General features: G+C 51.6%; 1 protein-coding gene across 4 annotated transcripts in view; it reads right to left on the bottom strand.

Moving 5' to 3' along the window:
* The window catches only part of NFIX (nuclear factor I X), a 90,643-nt gene that overhangs the window by 39,317 nt on the left and 26,910 nt on the right, over nt 1-24,416 (bottom strand). For all 4 annotated transcript variants that reach the window (XM_087816765.1, XM_087816766.1, XM_087816764.1 and 1 more), the window contains exon 2: nt 23,424-23,955. In XM_087816765.1, the coding sequence (XP_087672891.1) occupies nt 23,424-23,955 (532 nt within the window). The remainder of the gene's footprint in view (nt 1-23,423; nt 23,956-24,416) is intronic.

Raw genomic sequence — 24,416 nt, forward strand, 5'->3', positions numbered from 1 at the left:
CAGAGAGGAAAGGGGGAGCGAGAGGGCTGGCGCAGTGGGGAGGGGGCTGTGCTGTCGAAGCTCCTCCAGCCGCCTGAGCTCCCAGGAGCCACCCCGCCCCCTCCAGGCACCTGCTAAGGCAGCAGCAGCGGGTTGTGTTTCTTTAACCCCTGGGGCCTGTTGACACAGATTAGTATCGCTGGTCAGGGGTCAATAGGGAAGGCTCTTGAGGTCAAGACCTGAACAACTGGAGTTGTAATGAGCCACGTGGGGAAGAGGCCCAGGGAGAGGAGGGCAAAGTGGGAGGAGGAGGAGGGCCTGGCTGCGCCTAGAAGACGGCTGTCGCCAGAAGGGGGGCCACTGGGCCTCCAGCTTGCTTGGGGAACCTGCCCGCTTGGGGCTTGGAGAAAATGGGTGTTGGAGAGATTCAGTGCTGAGAGGCTCTAGTTGAAGAAAACAAGAGATGAAGGATGGCCTCACCTGACCAGTGACTGGTGCCGACAACATCCCCCTCCCCATCTCTCTCCGTGAGGGAGCATACCCCTGTTCCTCCCTGGGCCTGCGGTGGGGGTGGCTGGGATGGCACTGCACCCGCTTGAGCTGCCTGCTTGCCCTGGGCCTCCTGGCAAAGCCTGAACTGGGTGATTCATTTGGAGCCTGAGTGGGGCTGGTGGGGGGTGTGGGGGGTGTCAGGCATTGTCCCAAACACCTGGTGGGACTGCTTCAGCCCCACCTTCTGCAACGGGATACGAGGCACAGAACCCACCCAAGCCCAAGGCAGCTGCTCCCCTGCTCCTCTGCTCACCCCCACCCTGGCTGCAGGAAGGTCTGGGAGGTGCACAAGGTGCTTAAGGCCAGCCTGTACTCATGGCCAACAACACTGGGCCCTGGAGGCTGCTCTGGGGCTACCTCCAGAAGGGCTGGTCTGGATGGGAGGAGAGAACAACCCCTCTGTGCTTAGAGGAGTGAAGGAGAACAGTAAGAAACTAGGTCACGTGTGACCTGCTACAGACCTATTTGGGTTAAAGGGGGCTGGATTCCCTCAGAATCACCTCTGGAACTCTTGGAATCCTGTAACATACACCTCCTTTAATTGCTCCTGGGGGACCATAGGGAGTGAATGCAAGGACACCGACACCCTGGGGCCCAGAGGGTGATGGAAGGCGCGCTGTGCACATATGTTCATTTGTAAGTCTGCACGGGCACCAGAGTGGGTACATACATATACATGACATTCAGGAAAAGCTAATACGGTGCCTCAACATTAATTCCACACATTTGTTAAGCACCTATTACCTGCTAAATGCCAAAATACAGAACCAGAGAAGCTGTCCTGGCAACTCTTCCTGCAGTTGGAAGCTGAGTGCATAATAGGCAAAATGCAAGGCCCCCCAGAGAAGGAGGGCTGGGCTCCAGGGGTGAGAAGTGAGGTGGGAGAAGTCTGCACCAAGTGGGGTGGTGACAGCTGGGCTGGGGTAAGAAAGTCAAGGTGTTTGGACAGAGGGGGAAAGAGAAAGGCAGACTAGAGAGAAATGTGAGCAGAAGCCCAGTCACAGAACGGCACAGCACAGGCAGGGCCTGCAGAGAGCTCCGTGTTCTGGAATACATAGTAGTGGGGTGTCATGGGAGAGGATGCTGGAATGGTCAGCAGAGGCCTGACTGTGAGAGACCCTGGGTGCCTAAGAAGACAGCACCTCTGGGAGAAGGTGGGACCAGCTGCCCATTTGAAGGTGGTGACACAACTTCAAACGAGCAGTTCGCTTCCTAGGTATATACTCATATGTCTGCATAAATACTTGTACACAAATGTTCACAGCAGTGCTAGTCACAATTGCCAAAAAGTGGAAACAACCCAACTGTCCATCAAGAGGAGGATGAATGAACAAAATGTGGTCCATCCATACAGTGGAATATTACTCAGTCATAAAGAAGAATGAAGTTCTGACATGTGCTACAACGTGGATGAACACTGAAAACATTATGCTCAGAGAAAGAAGCCAGACACAAAAAACACACTGCGTGTGATCCCATTGATATGAAATGTCCAGAACTAGCAAATCCACAGAGACAGAAAGCAGATTGGTGATTGCCAGGAGCTGGGAGGAGAGAGGAATTGGGACAAACTGCTAACAGGTATGGGGTTTTTTTGGGGGGGGGGGGTGGAACTATTCTGGAATTAAAAAGTGGTAATGTTTGCACAGCACTGTGAATGCACCAAATACCACTGAATAGTACACTTTAAAATAGTGAATTTTATTATCTGAATTATAGCCCAATAAAAAATCTGGAAGAGAGGAGAAAAAGCTGAATTCAGAAAATAAGAGTGATGGTGAAGAGACAGGGGTGCTTCAGAGCCACCACGTTCTCATTAGTTTGGTTGTGAGAGCTTAAGAGCTTGGTAGCTGGTAACACTACTAACTACAACAAGTCATGGAACAGACAAAAAAGAGGGGAGCCGGCTGGGAGTGTGGTGAGCTCACTTATGGACAGAGGGTGGAGTATGAAATAGATGTTGGCCTAGAAGCTTAAAAGAAGAGTTTGGAGAAACCAGACTTGAGATAAGCCAGGGGAACAGCAGTGAGGGGCAGATGCCCACGGAGGCAACAGGCCCCCAGATTGCAGCTCCCTAGTGCATGGCCTCCAGCAAGATTCTTCTGTCTACCAGGCTTCCACACATAACTTGAGGACTGTAACAGTACCTAGTTCATTAGACTGTCAAGGCTTAAGTGAAATGGGGCTCAGTGACACTGACAAGCAGCATCACTGATTGCAGGTGAGAGCACAGGAAGAGAAGAGGAGAGTGGGCAGATCCCGGGGAAACCAATCTACAGGGCAGATGGAGCAAGAGCACCAGGGCAAGGCACATGAAAAGAAAGGTGTTGGGCAGCAGGGGACAGAGAGAGGGGCCTGTCTTCAGTGGATCCGGAGACCAACCAAACCACAGGCAACTGCAGATGGAAAGCCAGGCGTGGGAGAGCAGGCCAAGTGGCAAGTTCTCAGGTCCTTGACCAGGGACCATGGGATGTGTGGAAAGCAAGATTCTCATTCTCAGAGCCTCCTGATCCTACACTTCCCCGAGCAGCAGCCCTGCCCACGGTGCTGGGCCCCAGAGCTCAACACATGGCACCACTCAGTGGTTTCTGGCACCAGAGAGGAATTTATTTCCTGGACGAAGCAGCCAAAATTGTTCTGCACCTTTGTTCGCAAGCATGGTGCAGTCGGAGCCGACATTTTCTAACGGGGCCAGGGAAGAGCACTCAAAATGGATTCAGGGAGGGTGTTGGCTGAGGAGAAGCTGAAAGGCAGAACATTCCGCGGCCTTGGAAGGCTGATGGCGGGAAAACGGATGTGGCCCAGTTTATAAAGTCAAGTATAACAGGGTTTTTAGTAAGTTTGCTGAAAGTCAAATCCTGGGATACGTAAGCCACTTGACACTTAAAAAGGGGCCAATCTAAGGCAACAAGTCTTACTTTAAAAATGAGAAAAGAACAGGGAGTGCCTTTGCAGACAGTGCTACTTAAGAGACAGCCTCGTGTCCAGGGGAAAACAGGTTCCCATTCATGGGTGGAAGACTGACATTGCTCCTGAGAATCTAGGGCGATCAGACGATGTTGGGTGGGAGAAATTGTTCCCTCCACAACCCACCTCTCAGGGCCTCAGCAGAGAGGACAGACCCACTGTCCCTTCTCAGCCCTCTGGACAGCCAACCCTGATCCACCGTGTCACACTGTAGCTTCTTGTCTGATGTTCACCTTGGCCCTTAAATGGTCTTAGCCTTGGGCCCTCTCCTGATCAGGGTCTGTGATTTAGGCCGACAATGTCCCAGAAGGAAGAGGACTGTCCCAGGACCCCCAAAAGCCATTCCTCTCCTCTTTCCTCCCTCCTTCTCCTTGTCCCTTTCTCTCTACTCCTGACATTCACGTGCCGAGACGTGCACAGAGACAAAAAAGACGCCCTCGTGCACAGGGATCCGTGCAGAATCACCGCCTTGCAGCCTATTTACAGACATTTTACCAAACAAAACATCAACTCCCAGTGTTTGACAGGAGGCCCCTCCCCTCTTGTCAGGAGCGATCCCTCCTAAAGGGGGTTCCCTGCGATGAGCAGCAAAAATCTCAGGAAGGGGAGAAGGAAGAAAAGGAGTACATGTGAGGCGGGAGAAGGTAAAATTATAAGGTTGAAGCTGTCAAGGCAAAAAATGGGGGGAAAAAGCAAAGTGACTCCACTATTAGGGACTCGGTGTGAGACCCAGAATTCACAACAGCTGAAAAATGCCGCACTTTGTCTGCGGAAGACAGACACAGCGGCCTGAGGGCTGGGTATCAGAAGCTACCCCACACACAGCCTGCACACAAACAGCACACATACGCTAAGATATAGGACCGAGTGCCTGCACCCACCTTGTGCAGCCCTAAAGTCCATCCCCCACTATGCCTCCTAATCCTGTCCTCTCTTCCAAGAGGCACCTAGGGTGGGGCCAAAATTGGAAAGAAAAGTGGGAAGGGGCAGCAGTGCCAGCCCATAGCAGTGCCCCTTTTGTGGACAGGCATGAACGGTGGAGAAAGACTTCCAGTGCCATCCAAGAAAGTGCACACTGAGATTTACCTGTGAGGTCTCCACCCTGCTCAGTTCCATGCCTCAGAGTGGAGGCCGGACTAGAAGTGTGTCCCAGAGAAGCCAGGGTGTGGCCAGCGTCCCTGCAGGATGGGAATGGGAGGGTGAAAGCCTTCTCATCCATGCACACCCTCCCCCTGACTTCTCCCACCCAAAGGGGCCTGTGAGGCTGGAGCTGAGGCAGAGAGTCTGAGTCCTTAACTCCTACATGCCACGGTGGGCAATGAGGACATGGGCAGGGGGGAAGTAGGGAGCAAGGGCAAGTGAGGGAAGGGTCTGCCAGAAAAGGAAGGGGAGTGGACCGTAGTGTCCATGGCCTGCAGTCACCTAACACCGACCACAAGATCAGCATGCTGAGGTTGTCCTCCTGGGGTGCCTGTTCTTCCACCTCCCCAGTAACAGACCTGCTGAGTACCCTGGGCTGAGATCTCCAGACACACCACCAGGGAGTCATCGAGCTCTTCTGGGGCCTGACCTGCCCTTTCCATTCCTTTCCTCTGCTATGGTCAGGGTTCTCCACTGTGACACCCCTGACATTGGAGCAAGATCATTCTCTGCTGTGGGGGGCTGGCCCTTTTGTTGTAAGATAGCAGTATCCCTGGCCTTAACAGACTAGATACCAATAGTGAACGCCTGCCCAGTAGTGACAACCAAAAATGTCTTGAGACATCACCGGAAGTCCCTTGGGGGCAGAATCGCCTCCACTGAGAACCCCTGTGCTATAAGAATACCCGTGTCCTCTCCTAGGAGTACGCTGCACACAGCTCTGGGCCGGTGATAGCACAGACCAGGCACTTCTGTTTGTCCACACAAATCAATGGGGACTGGGAGAGGCTGCAGAGCCCCCTCCAAAGATAGTCATTGCCCCACCCTGACAAGTGCCACCTCATCTCCTCCATTCTGAGTCTGGGATGGCCTGTCTCTTCAGTACCAGCATAGGGCCTATGAGTCAGGGGGCCTGAGGCATCCCCCGCCCTCCCTGTCCTCAGCCCTGCTGACCTCCTGTGTCATGCCAGAGCCTGTGTGGAATCCAGCCCCTACCCAGGGTCTACCCAGCACCGGGGGAAGGGCTGTTGTCCCTGCACTAAATCAAAACACAGGACTTTTAATAGCAGCTTCCTGTGGGGCTGGACTCCCTCCCTTGCCTCTCATTCAACCCTGCTCCTGACGGTGGAGCCACAGCGCCCTGTAATTATGGCAATTGTAATCTCTTTTACTAACAGGTAGATTAATAGTGAGGCAGGTTCACAAAGGGCCCCAGAAAGGAGCTGCTCAGCTGCTGAGCGGATGAGAAGGGCCTGACACTCCGCAGCAAGTGCGCACAGAGCCGACACACACTCCCTCCCTCGGGGCCCAAAGGGCCCAGGGCCTGGAGTCTGTGGCTGTGCCCCTGGGTGACAGGAGTATTCATTGGGTGACTGGGAGCAGATAACTGCACTCTCCCTTGGCTTCCATGTCCTCGTGGGAGCAAGAGTTTGAACCTCATCAGCCTCAAAGTTTCCTCTAACATCCGCAGGGTGTGATTCGCACTGACATTTACACACGCACCCAACCAACACTGGAACACACACATACACAGATACACACACAGGTCAACACATGCCAAACACCCACAGAGGAAGAGAATAGACCAAGCTTCATATAAACACACTTGTCCCACCCATGATGGTCTCATTAGGGGCTGGATGCCTGGCACTGCTGACACAAGAGGAGGGGGGAAGAAAGGTTGCTGTTGTCTTTCCTGACCTGTACAACCCCCTCCACTGCTGCACCCTGCAGGCTTCCCCTCCACCTCACAAGGCCTGAGGACAGTTAAGTTCTGGGCAAGATGGAGCATCAAGTAGATGGGGTGGGGAAAAAGGGGAGCCAGAGACTTGAGACACTGCAGCCTTCATGGGCGAAAGAGGTGTAGAAAGTGAGGTAAGGCCCGTGTTCAATGTGAACAAAGGCACATGTGTGCACACAGGGATGTAAGGGTACACAGCAGGAACCAATGGGGATGGAGCCGAGGGCACACTCACACAGGCGCACCTAGAGAGAGCAAGGGAGGGATCTGCCTTCCCTTAGTTCCCCTTCAGTCATAGAAGGACATGTACTTCACCAAGCAGGCCTGGGGTCCTGGTGGCAGACAGGAGGTTTGCAGGCAGCAGCTGATGGCCTCAGGGGTCAGCTGCAGGGGTCAGCTGCAGCTGTTTCCTCAGGCATTCTCTGGACACATGCTGGCAGCCACCTTAGACTTGCACCTCAGTGGTGGTGGCGGTGGCGCTGGGGGCTCCTGCCATTAAGACACCGTGGCAGCACCTGCTCACTGCCAGGCATTCCTGGGGCTCCCCCTGCCAGCTCCTGGCCTGAGGGAACCAACACCCCCATGCTGCCCCCTCCCCCCAGGACCCCGCCCTTTTAGCAGTGCTTACAGAAAGAAGCCTGGGAGGGGGGAACCTCAGACTCACATAAAACCAGGAGTTTGGGGGTGCAAGTGTGTGAGGTGAATCCAAGATTAGCTCTTACAGAGGACAACAGCACATGACCATCAGAGGGCATGTAAGCCAATGCAACTGACATTCACCTATGACATGGATGGGAGTGTGGGCTGCTGGGAAGCACATCCTGATGTGATACGTACATGATAGGTACATGATGAGTGCAAATGATGGTAGTGTCTTTCTGGGGCTCTGGCATGAACAGGGTACAGCTGGGGATGTGGCAACATAGGCCCTCACGTGCGGTCTGCAGGAATCAAATATCCAATTTAACAATACATAAGAAGAGTCTTCAGAAGAGTCCATATATACCCTTTGCCTGCCAATTCACTGCTAGGAAGCCTTGTCTGAAGTTCATGAACAGAGCCACAAAGCTTAGTGCACCAGGATGTCCATGCGGCAGAATTTACAACCTAACGGCTCCACAAATGAGGGATTGCATCAGCTCTGTCATGCAGCGGTTTAGAAAGCATATTTGTATGTTTTTTTTAAATAAATACTGTTACCTTTATAATAAAAGGTAATTTATCATTTCCAAAATGAAAAGGGGATAGAAGTCATTAGAAATTTTGAGAATTAGAGCCAATGCAGCTAATAGGAAAAGATGCTAAATCACCAAAAATTAGTTTTGAAGAATTGTGACATGGTAGAATACACAATGATGTTAAAATTTAAAAGTAACACCCCAAAGTGTTTACATCATAAACTTCAATTTTTAAAAAATAAAACATGTGCATGAATAGGTATTAAAATGCAACAAAAGATTAATAGTGGCTATTTAAGTGACAGAATGTTGGTAAGTCTTATGTATCCCTCTAGACTTTGCTTGTTTGGTATTTTTATGGTATAAATGTGCACTAGTCTTACAATCAGAAAAAATACCTTTTTTAAATACAGTGGGTGGAGGAGAGACTCTACATATATGATTTCCCAATTGTAAAAGAATATAAGGCCACGGCAAACCACAGCCTGTGTGGGTCCAGCCGCATTCTGGTGAGCCAGCCAGGTTTCAGCCTCCAGAACTTTCATGCTCAAATGGACTCCAGGCCAAATGACACAGAGCAGAAAGGAAGGTGACGCCCCCAAACCACTGTCACACTGTAGCACATCACACTCCCACAGGCCATACCCAGAGACTGGGCACTGGGCCACCCCTCGACTGGACGAGGGGGACTTTGGAGGAGAAAACAGCTTTCCAAGAAAGTCCAGGACAGGCACGTGAACCTCTGAGGAAAGAGGTTCAGGAGCAGAGAGGAAGTGGCTGGATGGAGTGTCTTAAGGTGAAGAGGGGAGTGCTGGGAATTCACTCAAAAACGAATGAGACGGACTCTAAGATCTGAGACAAGTCAAGTGGCAACAACAGCAAAATCGACTTTAGGGTTGGTTCAAAGAAGCGGCTGTGCGGTGCCAGTGTGTGAGAAACACAGTGTTTGCATTCCTTTAATAATTCATTGTTAAGAACCAAATCCAGCCACCAGAGCTGGGAGTATATGTACCAGCTGGGGGACAGCAGCCATCTTCGACGTGGGAGGCCCAGGCCTGAGGGGTCCCCAGGAGACAGGAGGTAGAAAGAGAAAGCCACCCGTCTGCCTCTGCATCCACAGGAGGGACCTGAAGGCCAGGGCTTCTAGAAAAAGGGGAGGGGGCCAGGGGATCCTCTGAGCAAAAGGCAATCCTGATGGTGGGACTGCTCAACCCATGCCTCAGGGCATCTGTTGGGCTATCAGGGAGGAGAGGATCTGACATGGGAGGGGATCCCTTGAAGAGTGAACTCAGGGGACACAGGCTGTGTCTGTAGAGGACGTGGGCTGGAGGGTCTGTGTGCTGTGAGGGTAGAAGTGGGGACACCCCTTCTGTCTAGCAGGACCAGCCAAAGAAACAGAGGAAAGGTCTGGATTAGAGTAGGGCAGGCTGAGTCATGCCCTGTGGCCCACAACAAGGGGCCAGGGAGTAGAGGAGGGGGCCAGGAAGAGGGCTGCTCTTTCCCTATTTTCCTGACACCTCATTCCCATAAAGGAAAAAAAATATTTTTGCAAAACCAAGTCCTTTTCAACCCATTAGCCCATAGCTTCTCACTTGTGTGCCACATCCCTCCCAGACTTCCAGAAGCTTCTACCACTCCTCATCTATTAGGATTCTCCCTGTGCAACACCCACTCAGAAAGCACACTGGCCACTTTCTCTGTCTTCGCTCCATTTTTTTCCTTAGCCCCATTTCTGATTATGACATTTCATGCCTTTGCATCCTCTCAAGGATGGGCCCTTCACTGCTTCCTATCCGAAGGTAATTCAATACTCAAAATGGGTTATGGGGTTGTACAGAGCTACACTCTGGACGAGAGATCAATGCAAAGGCAGATAAAACAGTCCCAGTTCCAAGATTCCAGCCTAGTGAGAGAAACCTACAAAAGTAAATACAAAGTGTCGCAGGGGAGCAAAATAATCCAGCCCCCAGCCAAACCCTGGGACCACTTTTCTTTCATACGGAGCTTCACCCAGTTTCGCCCAGCTGACTGCTCGCTTCTGCCGCAGACTCTCCAAAGGCGCCTGTCTCAAGACAAGACACATAAAGGCAGGACTTGCTACCATGAGAGTGCCACCCTGGGAGGGTGCACCAAGGAAGTCAACACATGCTTCTGCCCACTGTCCGAAACGAGGTAGTGGGCTCTGGCTCACCAGGGGCATCCCTGCCGCCAGAGCTCTTTGTTGGAGAACACAATTCAAGAGGCCTTGCCAAGCCAGGCTGGCATCTGAGTAATCATATTAATGAATCTCTGAGTTACAAAATCTAATATTAGACGGTGGCTTCAGGACCATCATCCTCAGTTATTGTCCCACGTGGCTGGGAACACTCCTGGGCAGCAGCACAGCTTGAACAGACGTGTGTGTGTGTGTGTGTGTGTGTGTGTGTGTTAGCTTGCGCACGCGCATTGTTTAATTTAAAAGAAATGCATGTTTTTGAAACTATGCCCAGAGATCTGTGTGCTGGGCCCACTTTATAAACCACAACACCATAAATAAGTGAGAGAAATCTGGCTCGTCCTCAGGGCAGGGGCCTCTCATTTGGCCCTCTCTCTCGGGTTGGCAATCCCCTGAGGATTACTACTTCGTTGGAGCAGTGGCCTTTGTACTCGAAGCCAGCACTGCTCCCCACTGAATTCCCCTTGGCGCAGCAGCAGGGCCTGGCCTGCAGACCCGTGGGCCTGCCTCCCCATCCGTGCTCATTAGCTGTGTGGATCCCAAGTCCAAACTCAAAAGTCGGGCTTGACACACACAAGGGGCAGCCTGAGGCCCAGCTGATACTCCTGCTCTGGCCAGCTACCCAGTGCAGACCAGACCATCGCACCGCCATCTTGGCCATTGTCTGCAGCCCTGTCCCAGGCAACAAAAACGGTGACCCAGTTGGCCACACTATGCATGTGTTAGGTCCAGAGAGTGCCAACCAAACTGCAGCCATATAATAAACTAAACAGACATGAAACACAGGTAAGTCAGAAAGTGTTTGCTATAGGCCTGCAATTCTATTTCATGTATGCCATGCACAATGTAATCTACTATAAATGACATTAGATAGCTTATAATCCAGATGCCTGTGAACTCCACTTGCTAGAATAGGATTCAGCTCCTTCATCTGTACCATTTGTGAAGTCTGTTGGTGGCAGAGTCCTCCCCTAGTTGCTGGGTCTGGGAAATGGGCTTTTGTGGACTGGTACATTCACAGGCCCCCATGGGCCCGGTGGCCAAAGTGGCCTAAGTGGCCTGCTCACTACGCAGGAAGAGCTGGCCTGAAAGGTGGGGAAAACAGGCAGGTCTTGTCTCTTGGAAACTATGTGGTAGGCAACAAGGAATATCGCTGTTAAATGATTTTTCCATTATCATTTTTTTTAAGATAACAGGCAAAAATCCACACCAGTGCCGCTCTGCCTGGCAGGCCTTATGCTCAGCACTGTTTTAGATTTAAAGTCTGAGCTTTGAGATGGAGGAAGACCCTCCCAGAAGCCCCTTGATTCCCTAGAAAAGGTCCCTCAGCCCCAGAACCCTACATGTAACCAATCAAAGCACAGAAAAAAGAGCCATGAGAAATTCAGAGAGGAGGCCAGGAGACCACTCTGCTAGCAGGGGTGGGGCATGGCCGTCTTGAGGAGACACAAGACGTCTCGTCAAGGCAGAATTTTTCAGACTCACCACCAGTGACGTTTGGGGTCAGATGATTCCTTGTGAAGGGACTGTCTTGTGCATTGACCTCGACTCACCAGATGCCAATGGCACCTCCCCGGGTTGTGACAACCAAAAGTGTCAGACATTGCCAAACGGGGAAAATAGCTCCCGTCTGAAAACCTCTGTTCTAGGGTGACCAACGGTTTGCAGGAGACAGAGGGGTTCCCGGGATGAGAGACTTTCAGTACTGAAACCAGGAAACTCCCGGACAAAATGGGATGAGTTGCTCACCCACCCCCGCTCCGTTCCAACTAACTTCACCTGCCAACAAACCTCATTTCCTCCTCTACCCTCAGGGATGAGAAGAGTAGCTTTATCACCCTATATGAAACTACCTCTCAGACACTGACAAAAATTACACCCCACCCCGTAGCTCTTCTGTGGCCAAAATATCCTTGTCTCCTCCCCGGGTGCCATTTCCCAGCGCCATGGCTTCCACGAGGCTCTCTCAGGCGCTCGCCAAATTGCTCACATATTTCTTATATTACTAAGGCCGAAACTGGCCTAAAACCTCTGGTAGGGGAAGTGGCCCCACCCTGGGAAGGACATGACTGGGGTGCAGAGCTTTGGTTTGCTCACGTTCAATTCCCCTTTGGCAAGTGGTCCCAGAGCCACGGAGAGGGCCACCTGGAAGAGGAAAGGGCAGAGAGACCATTTGGCTCCCCTGTTCTCCCTGACACAGGGCCGAGTCTCATATGACCTACAACACATGGGGAGGGGATCTGAGACATTTTAAAGAAGAGATGAAAGGAAATGGAATTTCTCGCCCTGACTCTAGTTGAACACCTGAGAGTAGATGGCACTCTCTACTTCAGCCCAGGGCACCCTACCCCACTCAGTCCCAGGCTCAGCACCTCCCACCCAAGCTTTCTATCCATTTGCCTCATCCCTTTAAAGGACTCTCTTCACTTGGTCCCCCAGGGAGCATTCTTGTTACTATGGAAACAATGTCGTCATGTGGCTGGGTGAGGCTGCAGGTCCCTCCTACTGCCCCCTAACTAGGTACCCTGCCTGCCTACATCACCACTCAGAAATTTATAGCCCAGCGCTGGGTATTTATAAGGTGGCTCTGGTGTGACCACAGATTCAATGTAGGGCTGGTGGCTATTCATAGCCAGAGGATATACAGTTATTACACCCCCCTCTCCCGTAATCTGGGCCACGTGTTATATAACTGCTATTATGCAATAATGCCCATTATATAATAATTATGCACTAATGGGGATATAATCTGCAGGCATAATAAGGACACACTCCCCAAGTGCTGCACTCAGCCTCCTGCAGGCTGCCTCCATGGATCTCCTGAACTCTCTGCACACTCTCTGCACCCAGTCAAGAAGAGTCACCAGGTGTCACCCTACTCCCGCCTGTCATCTGTAGCCTCCCCTAGACTAGCACATCCAGCTGCAAAGCTCTCTCCAGATTCCTTCTCCCTGTCTTGTCCCTGCCCCTGGCCTACAGAGAACACTCTTCTCTCTGCCATATCTTTAAGCCCGACACAAAGAATTATGATGGGATAAATCCTGGGAGGCTGAGGGACACTTCACTCTCATTTTAAAAAGGAAACAAGCAGCAACCTCCCCTGGAAGGAACCTGTAGGATCTAGAAAAGCCTTAGGACACCAGGCCAGTTGGTGGAGCATCGGCCCTACGGAAATAGCTGGGAAACTGGCTCCAGGGTGAGGGGCCAGGGTCAAGCCTAGTGAAGCCAAGCAGGCCACTTCTCAGCGGCCCCTTCTTCTCTCAACACTTCCCCACCCCCACGCCTTGGTGGCCAGGCTTTTGGTGGGGTCTCAGCATGGGCTGAGGCTTGAGACCTGACTTCCACTGTCCGAGGAACACCATTACACTGCCAGCAGGAATGCCCCAGAGCAGGAACCTTGCCACTCAGACACCAACACACGCTCTCCTGGTCACCCTGCTCCCAGGAAGAAACATCAGAAACTGTCACCTCAGGGGAAAAGAGGATAGGAACACTGACTCTGCACCTGGGGTAATGGGGACACAGGTGGAATGGGCAGAGGAAAAGTTAAGACCACAGTGGCACTGGATGGAGCCAATTCAATAAGCCCAAATATGCCATCTGCTCTTAAAATAGATTATCTTTATATTTAAGTCATTTGATATACGAATTGATGAAAAGTATTAGAAGAACTTACACAGATTAGGGAAGTAAGTTTCTCTCCGGTGCTAGAGCGTGGTTTGGGGAGTCTGCCTGTCTCTTACATTTCTCTATTGTTTGAATTTTTTACAAAGAGTGTGTTTTACTACAGCAATTTAAAAAAATACATCATTTAAAAAGAGAAGTGCTGAGGCTCAGGCGACACTTCTGGTCTCTGCATCCCATGCAGAAACAAATACCTGCTGCTCTTTGGGGTCTGGGATAAGCTTGATAAGGTCACTGCCTCGACAAACAGGCCTGAGTCGGCTGAGGAGCAGTTCCCTGTTCCAGTCCCCAGATCCGCAGCCCTGGCACACAAAGACCACGATGCGAGACATCAGGAGGGATGTTCAACAGAAGACCCGAGGCAGCTCATGATTCCCGACGTGGAAGAGGAGCCCCCAGAGGCTTCAGCCCAGGGTCCTGCCATCCAGAAAGGAGAAAACAGTACAGGACATTCAAGGGAACAGCCGGGGCTCAGAGGTTCGGTCGCCATGTGAAAAACGGTAAATGAGGTCTTAAACTGGAGTAGAGGCAAGAGGTGAACATGGGCAACATTCTGCCTGGATCCCTCTGTTTCTTCCAGGCCAGAGGTTCTCAGCTGGGGCAATTCTATCGCTAGGGACATTTGAAAATATCTGGAGATATTTTGGTTGTCACACCTGGAGTGGACGGTTGCAACTGGCATCTCATGGGTCAAGACCAGAGATGTTGTTAGGCATCCTGCAATGCACTGGACAGTCCCCATGACACAATGATCTGTCCCCTAAGTTAACAGTGCCATGATTGGGAAACTCTGCTCTATGGGAGCTGCTATCAATGGTGAAGAGGTTAAGTCCTTGTCTTACTAGCCACAGAAACGGGAAAATCTCTAGCCATGCGCTAGCCTCTCCATTTGGAGAGTTTTTACGCACGCAGCCTCAAAGTTTGCAAACTTTAAGAAAGGGGTAAGGTTGAGAGTCCTATGTGGAGAATATTCAGCAATGAAGAACAGATTACTGAAAAACTTCCATCGATCAGCTGGTTAATTAGGATAATTACATGCATTTTTATTTCAAACCACAATTCCAAGCAGACTCCCAGGAAAAGGGGGTGACAGAGCAAGGATCAAGGATCCCAGGATCCAGCTGAGCCCACCTGGCCCCATGCCGGGACTTCCCGCACACTCTATCTGCCCTCTCCCATGCTCCAGGGAGGTGACCAAGAAGCTGAGCTGGGTGAAGCAGGGTGGGCTTTCAGCCCACATGCCCTGTCTATGGTATTATGCTGCCTCTCAAGTGGGAGGCAGGGGCTGGTGCTGGGGAGGGAGGCCACTATCAAGACAACGCCAGGTGCCCTCCCTGTCTCTACCCCAACTGCTCAGCCAGCTGGGGGAGCCCTTGAGCTAGCTAAGCCCAGACTGGGCTCAGCCCCTCCATCACAGCTCCTAGAGAGCAACGGAGGCCATGGGGACCTGCACAGCTTTAAGGCTTTCTCCTTTGAGACTCCACCATGGCCAGCAATCTCAGTGAAGTTCAAAAGCGGCAAGGCCCATGGAGGAAAGCCAAGGTGCTCAGTGACCTGGAACTTGGGAGTCCTTCTGCCAGAAACTCCTGGTATGACCTGAGTGCCTTGACATCTGTGTACTTGGGTTCCCTTCTCTGTACAGTGGGGACAGTAAGACCTGCCTTGCCTATATCACTCAACCATTGCGAGGACGGACCCAGCTCCCGGCAAGCTGAAGTGGCTCAGCCAGCTAACAAAAACCAGCTAATTCTTCCCATCTTTCAAGGTGTGGTTCAAGCAGATCATCTTCCAGGGACCCTCCCAGGTCCCCCAGGTCTGGTTCACTAACTCTTCACTACAGACAAGAGACCCCTGTGTGTGCCACCTGAGCATGCACAACACAGCTGGGAGCACGGGTTTCAAACTAGAATCGGTGTGAGAATCTGGGTGGGTCACACACAGACGGGGCTCAGACAGAGCCTCCGTCATACTGGGCCTTCGATGAAAAACTAGAATTAAACCAGGAGACGGAGACCAAGGGTGTGCCCCCTCCTCGGGACAAAGAGTTGTTGGGAGCCTGGACAAATGGGTGCCTCTTCAGTTATCGAATGTCCCCAAATAACATCAACGATGGCCCTGACCCTGGGGCAATGGCATGCCAGGTCATCATTAAGACATCAAAAGTGAAACTAAAATACCCTCCCACCAATAGACAGGCCATGGTGGCTAGTGTGGGGGACAAGTCACTTGAGAGATAGGCTCACAAAGGGCAACCCCAAAACATTAAAGTAAAAATCCCCAGAGGGCCAGAAAATCAGATATTAGATATCCATATGGACAAAGTAAGGCACCCAGGCACCCAGGGTGGTGAAGCCCCGTCCAGCCAAACCTCCCTCCGCCTGCTGGGACCCTCCTGTATGCCAACAACCCTTCGGCTCAAACGTGCTTAAAATGGCGACGGGGGCCAGGCGCTTGTCGTGCTATTTTCCACGGTGCCCTGGGTGCCAAGAAAAACCTATCATCAGAAATGCCATCAGCTATATTTATCTATCTCTCAGCCCCCCCAGCCTCCTCCTCCCGTCTGCCAACCAGGCCCTGCGGAGCCCCCCTCACCCAGTGGGCACACTTCCCTGTTGTTGACGCCCGTGACCACCTGCCCAAGCCTCGCTCTGCAGCACTCTCTTCCCAAGCCCCTGCAATCAGGCCTCCACGCGGGCACGACACCCTTCTTACTGGTATGTCAGGACACATCCACATGTGCTTAAAGTGTGCACCTGACAGGCACTGGTCTGGGTGTTTCTAGTCCCAAACCACAGGCAGGGGTGGCCTTCGGCTTCCTTTCTGCCTTAGCTCCCTGTTTGTCAGGGGCTTGGCACACTGGCCTGCCCTCAAAGTCCTCCACAAGCCATCAGCTGGGTCCTTTGGGAGAGATACCCACGCTGAAGTGTTCCACAAACTGGTCATCATGGAGAGACAGGAGGCACAGGGTGAGAGATTGAGACGGGGAGGACAGAGGCTGGTCCCAGGCCTGTGGGCACCGTGCGGCAGGACACCCGGCCGCTGGCTAGATCTTTCACTCCTCCACTTCATTTCCTGATGGAAAGTGGGGAGCCCCAGCCTGTATTTCAAGGTGCTATGGATTTCAGAGGAGTGTGCATGCTAGAAGGACACCTGCCCCCTTTCCATCCAAACAAGAGGGAAAGGACAGAATCTGGAACGATAAAGAGAAAATGACAAAGTTGAGGTTGAGGACTACTCAAATCCTATAGCTGTCACCAGGCCTCTGCTAGGGGAATTTCCCTTGGTGCCAGGCACTTCAGATCTTTCCCTACCCAAGCGGCGGGACTCCAACCTGACCCTTCCCACCCTCGGGCCCGGCACAGAACGAATGAAGGTGAATCAATGACTATATCCTAACTGCCCCCACATGCACCTCCTCCTTGAGCGGACCGGGGTAGCCCTCACTTCCCACTCCAGCCCTCTCCCCAGAAGGGTGCCCCTTGCCTCCGAGCCCCCAACTCAGAAAGGAGTTCCAGGGGGCTGACCCCTCTGAGAATGAAGCAACCCAAATAAAAATTTTAAAACCCAGAAGCTCTTTCTCTCCTGCCCCCTCCCCCTCCATTGGCAAATGAAAACAAACAAGAAATCAAAGAGGCCTTTTGTGCGAGCACTGCGCTGACACGGCTGGGGCCTTTGAAAGGACTTTTGAATCGGACACTGAAGGATAAAATAACTGAAGCGTGGCAGCTCCTGAGACGGGGGTGGTGGGACTGATGGGGCAAAGAGAAAAAGAGGTGGAGAGAGAGCCACCTTCCCTGGGCAGAAAGGGGGATGTTGGGCTGTGCCTCTCTTCGCAGCTGCTGTGGGGCACCAGAACAGAGGGAGACCATGGCACAGCCCTCTGCCCTTCTGGCCCACCCTTCCTCGGCACCCCAGGTTCTTCCCCAGATGCGCCCTGCCTCCCTCTTCACAGTCCACTGGGAGCTGCCCCGATGAAGCTCTATGAAGCTCTGCCTGTCTTCGCTACCCTCCAGCATCAATCAGTACACTGTCATGCCTGCAGGATAGCGTCTCCTAGAAGTCATCACGAGGCCTTCACCCAAATCCTGCCGGCCACACGCATGAGTCTCTCATTCTTAGAAGGGACCTGCTCACAGAAGGTTCACCAAGTGCGTATTTCATGAATAAAGGAAATTCAACCATCCATTGACAGTGCCAAAATGTAAATCAAATCCTTAGGAAGTCCTTCTGCGAGTCTGGACCCCAGCCCTCCTGCTGCAGAGTGGCCCCTTTTCCTTTGGGTGGGTGATAGAGCATAGCTGGTCACCACGCTCAGGCTCACAGGTCCCCTCCGGCTTATTTATGGCCCATACTGCCAGCTCAAGTTCAGACAACGGTGGTTCTTTTCTTCCTTGAGCTACAGCTTTCAACTCAGCCAGCAGAGTGAGCACTCCACCAAGCCCCCGTGTGCATCGCAGCCAGCAGGAACCTCTGACTGGTTGGATGGTGGACATGCAATGGACAAAGGGAGGGGACCTTCACAGGTGTGTGACCTGGGCAGTTGCACAGGCCCCATGCTTGGTGTAATGCTCTGCTGTTGCATTGCAATTCCTAATCATTTTGAACTAGGAGCCCCATATTTTCATTTTACACTGGGCCCCACAAATTATGGAGTTGGAAAGCCCTCCAAATCTTGCAGCAGCTACCATAGGATCTGATCGCTCCTGCATTTTATTCAATACAGAATGCTCCAGTTTAAGACGGCCTCCAGGTGACCAAAAAGGCAAGTGTGCAATAAACTGTGTCAAATGCAGGAGGCATGAGAGAATGGCAAGTTTAGTCTGGAAAAGGAACAGTTTCCTGAGGATCAAGGTAGAAAGGAACCCTGAGAGCTGCCTTAAGCATTTGAAAGGCTGCCATGTTACACCTGAGTTGTCCCTTAAGACAGAGAAATAAGACTTATAGGTAAAGGTAAGAGGAAGACAGCCTTGGGCTCATGACATCATAACAGTAATTGTAGCAGTAATCCACTGTTTGCCTGCTATGTTGCCTCCTCAGAGTTAGATGAGCAGAAGAATTTTACAACCAAAGCTGAACAATAGAGACATCTCTTCCAGGATGTTCTAAGGGGTTAAAAGATACTCCATTTAGCCCTGACTGGTGTGGCTCAGTGGTTAGAGTGTCGGTCCGTGCACCAGGTCTCGTGTTTCAATTCCCAGTCAAGGGTATGTACCTGGGTTGCAGGTTCGATCCAAGCCCCAGTCAGGGGTCGAGTAGGAGGCAACCAATCGATGTGGTTCTCTCACATCGATATTTCACATCGATATTTCTCTCTATCACGCTTTCTTTCTCTCTCTCCCTTCCATTCCTCTAAAAGTCAATGGAAAAAAGATCCTCAGGTGAAGACTAAAAAAAAAAAAGATACTTCATATATCTTGCTCACTTTATGAATCTGATTCCTGGGCCCTGCATTCTTTGCTGGCCCTGGCACCAGATGGCGCTGCCTCAAAGACGCCGACCAGTGGCATTTCTGGGCCTTGAAAAAAGGCAGTGGGTGAGGTGGCACAGTGGCCACGGCTGGGGTTAGCTCCCCCACCCACCAGAGGGCAGCTGGTACTCCTGTGGCCCTTCCCATGAATTTACACTAGTGCCACCAGACGGGCTAGGTGTCCAGCAAAGGCTTGGGGGAGCACTGCTTAGACAAATCCTCAGGTGCTAATCCGTTTCCTCCCACAGGTAAGTCCTAGAGGTGAGGGGGGAGGCAGAATCTCCTTTCACAGGAGCACACTGACTGACCCAGCGTATCAGAGCAGGCAGAGCCTAGATGGGGAAACCCTACAGGACAAGCAACCTGTTTGTGTCCTTTAACAACAACCCAAAAACTACTAGCAAAGAAACCAAGAAAAAGGAGGGCGAAGAGGAGGAGACTAACCTAGAGACTGAGCCTCGAAAGCCGGATCAACCCATTGCAATGCACAGACCTGATTCGGATCCTGATCCAGACAGACAAAATTAGGAGATAATTAGGGGAAAGTGAACACTGACTATCTGACCACTCTAAAGAAATTGTTGATTATTTTTAGGTGTGATAGTGGTATTGTGGTTACATTTTTTCAAGAATCCTTATCTTTAGAGATACGTACAGAAATATTTACAGATGAAAAGCGATGCTGCCTCGATTTTCTTCTAAAAATCCAGCGTGGGTGGGCAGTGGGGGGTATGAATAAATAGAGACTGGTCATAAGTCGACAACTGTTGGCACTGGTGATATGGGCTCCTTCTACGAGTGAATTTCTCCGTGATGAAAAAGCTGATATAAAGGAGCCACCACCGGAATACCTGGACTTCGTGGGCCTCCACTGCAAGCCTGTTGGAAGGATCTTATAGGGAGAAGCTGGCATTTCTATTTAGTAAAGCATTTTATTACCTTCAGGTTGTTTTTCTTTCCTGGGTTAGGGCCTAGATTAGGAAAAGTCTGAAATGTCGGGTCACCTTCAGAGCCCTGAAGAAGCTTTGGAAATAGTCTATCAGCCCTTCCAGACCAGCTCAGCCATCCTTCCTCACACAAGCAGAGGCCTCCTGGCCCCACACTCATCTCCACCTCCAGCCACCTACCCTGGGACACTCCCTTTAGATTGAAGGATGTCCCAGAAATGCACCACCTCCTCCCCCCCATGGCAGTGCTCTCTGACCCTGCTCTGCCTCAACCTCCCCTCCTAAATGGGGTAGGCAAACGGCAAGATTCCTTCCCAGAAGGAAGGCCACAACACGCTCACAACCTTCTGGACCCCATATTCCAGGAGCAGAGCTCCCAACATCACACTTTCATCCTTTATTCCCTCTCAAGCATGCCATCTCTCTCTCTCTTTTTTAATCCTCGCCCGAAGATATATATTTTTCCATTTCTTATCAGAGAGGGTGGAAGGGAGAGAGAGAGAAACATTGATGTGAGAGAGACACATCGGTTGCTTGCCTCCGCAGGCGCCCCAACCAGGGCCGGGGATCGTGCCTGCAACCGAGGTACAAGGTACGTGCCCTTGGCCGGGATCAAACCCTGGGCCCTTCAGTCCGTAGGCAGACACTCTAACCACTGAGCAAAACTGGCTAGGGCCATGCCATCTCTTGAAGCTTCGTGCAAGGCAGAACAAGGGCTCAAGAAAGCCACAATGACAATGGCGCCTAGAGGAGAAGCCGCCCCCTCCCCCCACGCTTTCCACCATGTCAAGTTGGCTTGTCATCAAACCCGGCACCATCAGCTCAGCCCAGATCAGGTTCTTCAGCCCAGTTTTAAGGAAAGAAAACACTTCTTTTAGAGTCCAAAGTAATTCTTGTCCGAGCCCTTGCCACCCCGCCAGTTCCCTCAGCTTATACTGGGAGGAAGGAGCACACCTGCGGGTGTGAGCATGGAGAAGGCTGTGCTGTCACACTGATGCCATGTGGGGGCTCAGCCAGAAGACATTTTCTGGGGTGACTAGGAAACTGGGGTGACTTGGAGAAGTCATGTCTGCTTCATACCATCCTGAGACCACCTACCCAAGGCCCAATGGTGGCCCATGCCGCACCTACTCACCCCCACTCTTTCTAAGACATACTTGAATTAAATCAATTCCAGCAAGAAAAACCTTCATTGAAATTCTCTGGAGTTCAGAGACCTGAATTATAGACAAATTATTTTAAAAAATCCTCAGTTCTCCATTCAGCTTTTGTCAAAGAACTCAGCCAGGACAGAACTGGCCATGGCTGCCTGCAATGGGGCAGCGTGAATTCACTCATATTCCTGGGCTAATGACCTCATTACAGCTGGGGGCGGGTGGGGGTGCCTCTCTTCTCCTGACATCTGCCTGGTCACTTCAGGAGGAAGGAGGTTGACCAGGAAACAGTCCTTTCTTCACATAAACTTCATCCTACCTCAGCCCTACCCCTGGTGGCAGCAGTCAAGAATCTGGCCTAAAATAAAAGAGGCCAGGAAAAAAGCTCAGCTCCAGGGACCCATGTAGAGAGCGGGGTAGGAGGAAACGAGCTCAGGAAGAAGATGAATATTGATTTCTGTCTTAGAGGCCCTATTTCTAAAACCAAAAGGTACTGAATCTTGTCTTGAGGAGTTACCTGACAGACCCAAGCTCGAGGCTCCAAGCCTTCCCCAAGCCACCTCCAAGATCATTAGGCACACACCCGCCCCCCTCTGACTTGCTGTATAGACAGAGAACGAGGGGGTAACTTTTAAAATTTTCTTTAGTCTCTTTTACAGAAAGAAAAAAGACGAACAAGGGAGAAGACTGGCAGTTGGCCATTCTTCATGAGGGTTCGTGATAGTCACACAGGGGCAGGTACAGGCCTAGAAAGATCCACAGAGGGAGGTAGAGTGAAGGGGGGTCACTGCCTCCGACCAACTACCAAAGCCACCTCTCAGAATAAGAGAAAATGAGTAAGAAGAGAGGACTCAAATGCCACCTTTTCCTGCCCAGAGTTCTCCAACACAGAAACTCTCAGTCGAGGTTATACTCCTGACACAATGCTGAAAGCTCCCCAAAATTTCACTTCTGGATTAAGTCATACCACTCCTCCCAACTTCCCAAACAGGCAAGGGGGTGACCACAGCAGAAAAGTGAGTTGCTTTTCTTTTTTGTGAATGAACACGAAGGAAGACAGACATACACACACACACACACACACACACACACACGCACGCGCGAGGAAAGAACATTCACTAGAGTTGAAGTTAAGCCACATTCTCTTACATTCGCATAAAGAGAGAAAGAAGGAAAACAAGGAGAAAAAATACTGGAATGGTGGAAAGAAACACACACACACACACACACACAGAGAGAAAGGTTTGGTAGCCCTCTCATTACAAGTTGGTTGGGCATAATGTAAACACACTTCTGCCTTGCTTAATCACAGAGTGCCGCCCATTTAGGTTTCAAAGGCGGCAGTAAATTGGGCGTAGCTGAGTGGAGGCTAAAAATTAACCAGCCATCTCTGTTTCAATTTGTAAGAAAACAAAAGCGGAAAGAAATTATAAAAAGGGAAAGGGTAGGGAGGAAAAAAGGGAACAGAGAAGGAAAATTGAACAACCCTGACCCAAAATGCAGAGTAAAATTGGAAAAGCAAAGAGAACTGGAACTACTTGGAACACAAAAAGAAAAGGAAATTTTAGTTTTTTGACTGTTTTTTTAAGACCTCTTCCGTGCTCCGTGACATGCCTGTGCCCCAGAGCCTCTCTGCCCCCCAGCAGAAGTGCGGGGTCTGTGGGTATCCATCCTGGGGTCTGGACACTTCAGCCGAAAAGAAACGGGGTGAAGGGGAAGGGCATAAGAAATCTCACGCTCCTTTTCACTCTCTATGAAATCAAATGACTTTCTTACTCTCCAACAGCCAAACCCCAGCCCAAACAGCTCCTGCCTGGGCATCTGGGCCCCAGAATCTGCCCGCCTCTGCCTTCTCTCCTCTTTCCTATTCATTCTGCCTCATATCCGGAGGTTTTACACGCCCCTCTCTGCACCGAACTGCTATCTACCCCGCTTGTGCCAAATCCGGCTTTTCCCCAGAACTTGAGGGAAAGTGACAAGGAAGCCAGCACCTGCCCCCCAATACTTCTTCTAACTCATTTTAAATCAGAGCACTGAATGGGTTTTTGGTTTTTTTGGTGGTGGTGGTGTTCATCACAAACTCTCACCGTGGTGGGTAATTCTGGGACATCATGGCCCCAGTCCTAAGACCTGCAATGTCTTGGGTAAGATGAGTCCTCCAAAGACGGAGATGCACAAAAATCGGGAACATGGCAAGGGAGCCAAGGAGGGAAAAATAGAGAGGGTGGAGGGAAACAGAAGAAGGAAAAAGTGAACATCGAACGTGCTGCAGGCCTCTGCAGGACAGGTGCCCTGGGTAGGTCCATTAGGTGTATCATTTGGACAGAAGAGGAACAATAAACAGGATAAATGCCAGCAAGTAAAATAAAATGGAGGTGGGGGGACTGAGAGTGACCTACCCGGAGTGTGGACAAAGTAAGCCAGATAAAGATCCAGTTCTTTGATTGTGACTCCAATGTGATGTGGCTGGACGCACAGGCCGGGGTTCGAGCACTGGGGCGACTTGTAGAGCCGCTCCCCATCAGTACTTTCCAGGGGGATCCCCTTAAACAAAATCACCATGACCAGGTCCAGCCGCCACACCTTGTCGGCCTGGCGCAGGCAGTCAATCCGCCGGATCTTGCCCTTCTGGTCGGGATTGGAGAGCACGCAGCAGGGGGGCTTCTTGCCTGTGATGGTCAGCACAAAGTCCTCTCGAAACTCGGGCCGGATGTCTTTGCGCAGCTTGGCCAGCAGCCGGGATGCCCACTTCTGCTTGATCTCGGGCTTCTCACCCAGCAGCTCGTCCTTCACAGCTCGCTCTTCGTCCTTCGACATCCGTTTCTCGTGCTTCTTGAAGTACTTGCGCTTCCGCGCCTGCAGGTTGAACCAGGTGTAGGAGAAGGCGCGGACGTGAGGCAGCAGCGCCTCGATGAACGGGTGGAACTCATCCTGCAGGCGGCAAGCCGGGAGCATGCGGGGCGAGGGAGGACGGGAGGAGGGGGAAACGGGGCGAGGGGGAAAGAGAAAAGGAGAAAAGCGTTAGAAGGGGACACAGAAGAAATCCCCTTCTCCTCCTCCTCCCACCCACGACAATTTCCTCTTGCGATTGTTCTACGAAAGTGTGGTCTGAAGGCACCGCCAGCCCAGCCAGCCGCTTGTTCCCATCTCAGCCTCAGCAGGCAGACAGAGGCACCGGGTGCCTGAGCACACACCTATTCTCTCTCTCTCTCCCTCACTCACTCACACACACGCGCGCACAGACAACGTTGCGGTCCACACACACACGCTGCTGGTATCCCCGCCAGGCTCTGTCGCGCCCATGACATCTCCATATTCTATCGCAGCCTCGAACTCGTGTCAGCTCGCCCCGACGAGGTGTCCGGTCTGCACGGACGCCCGTGGACGCACAC

The sequence above is a fragment of the Miniopterus natalensis genome, chromosome 4 (assembly GCF_054644295.1).
Source record: "Miniopterus natalensis isolate mMinNat1 chromosome 4, mMinNat1.hap1, whole genome shotgun sequence".
NCBI lineage: Eukaryota > Metazoa > Chordata > Mammalia > Chiroptera > Miniopteridae > Miniopterus > Miniopterus natalensis.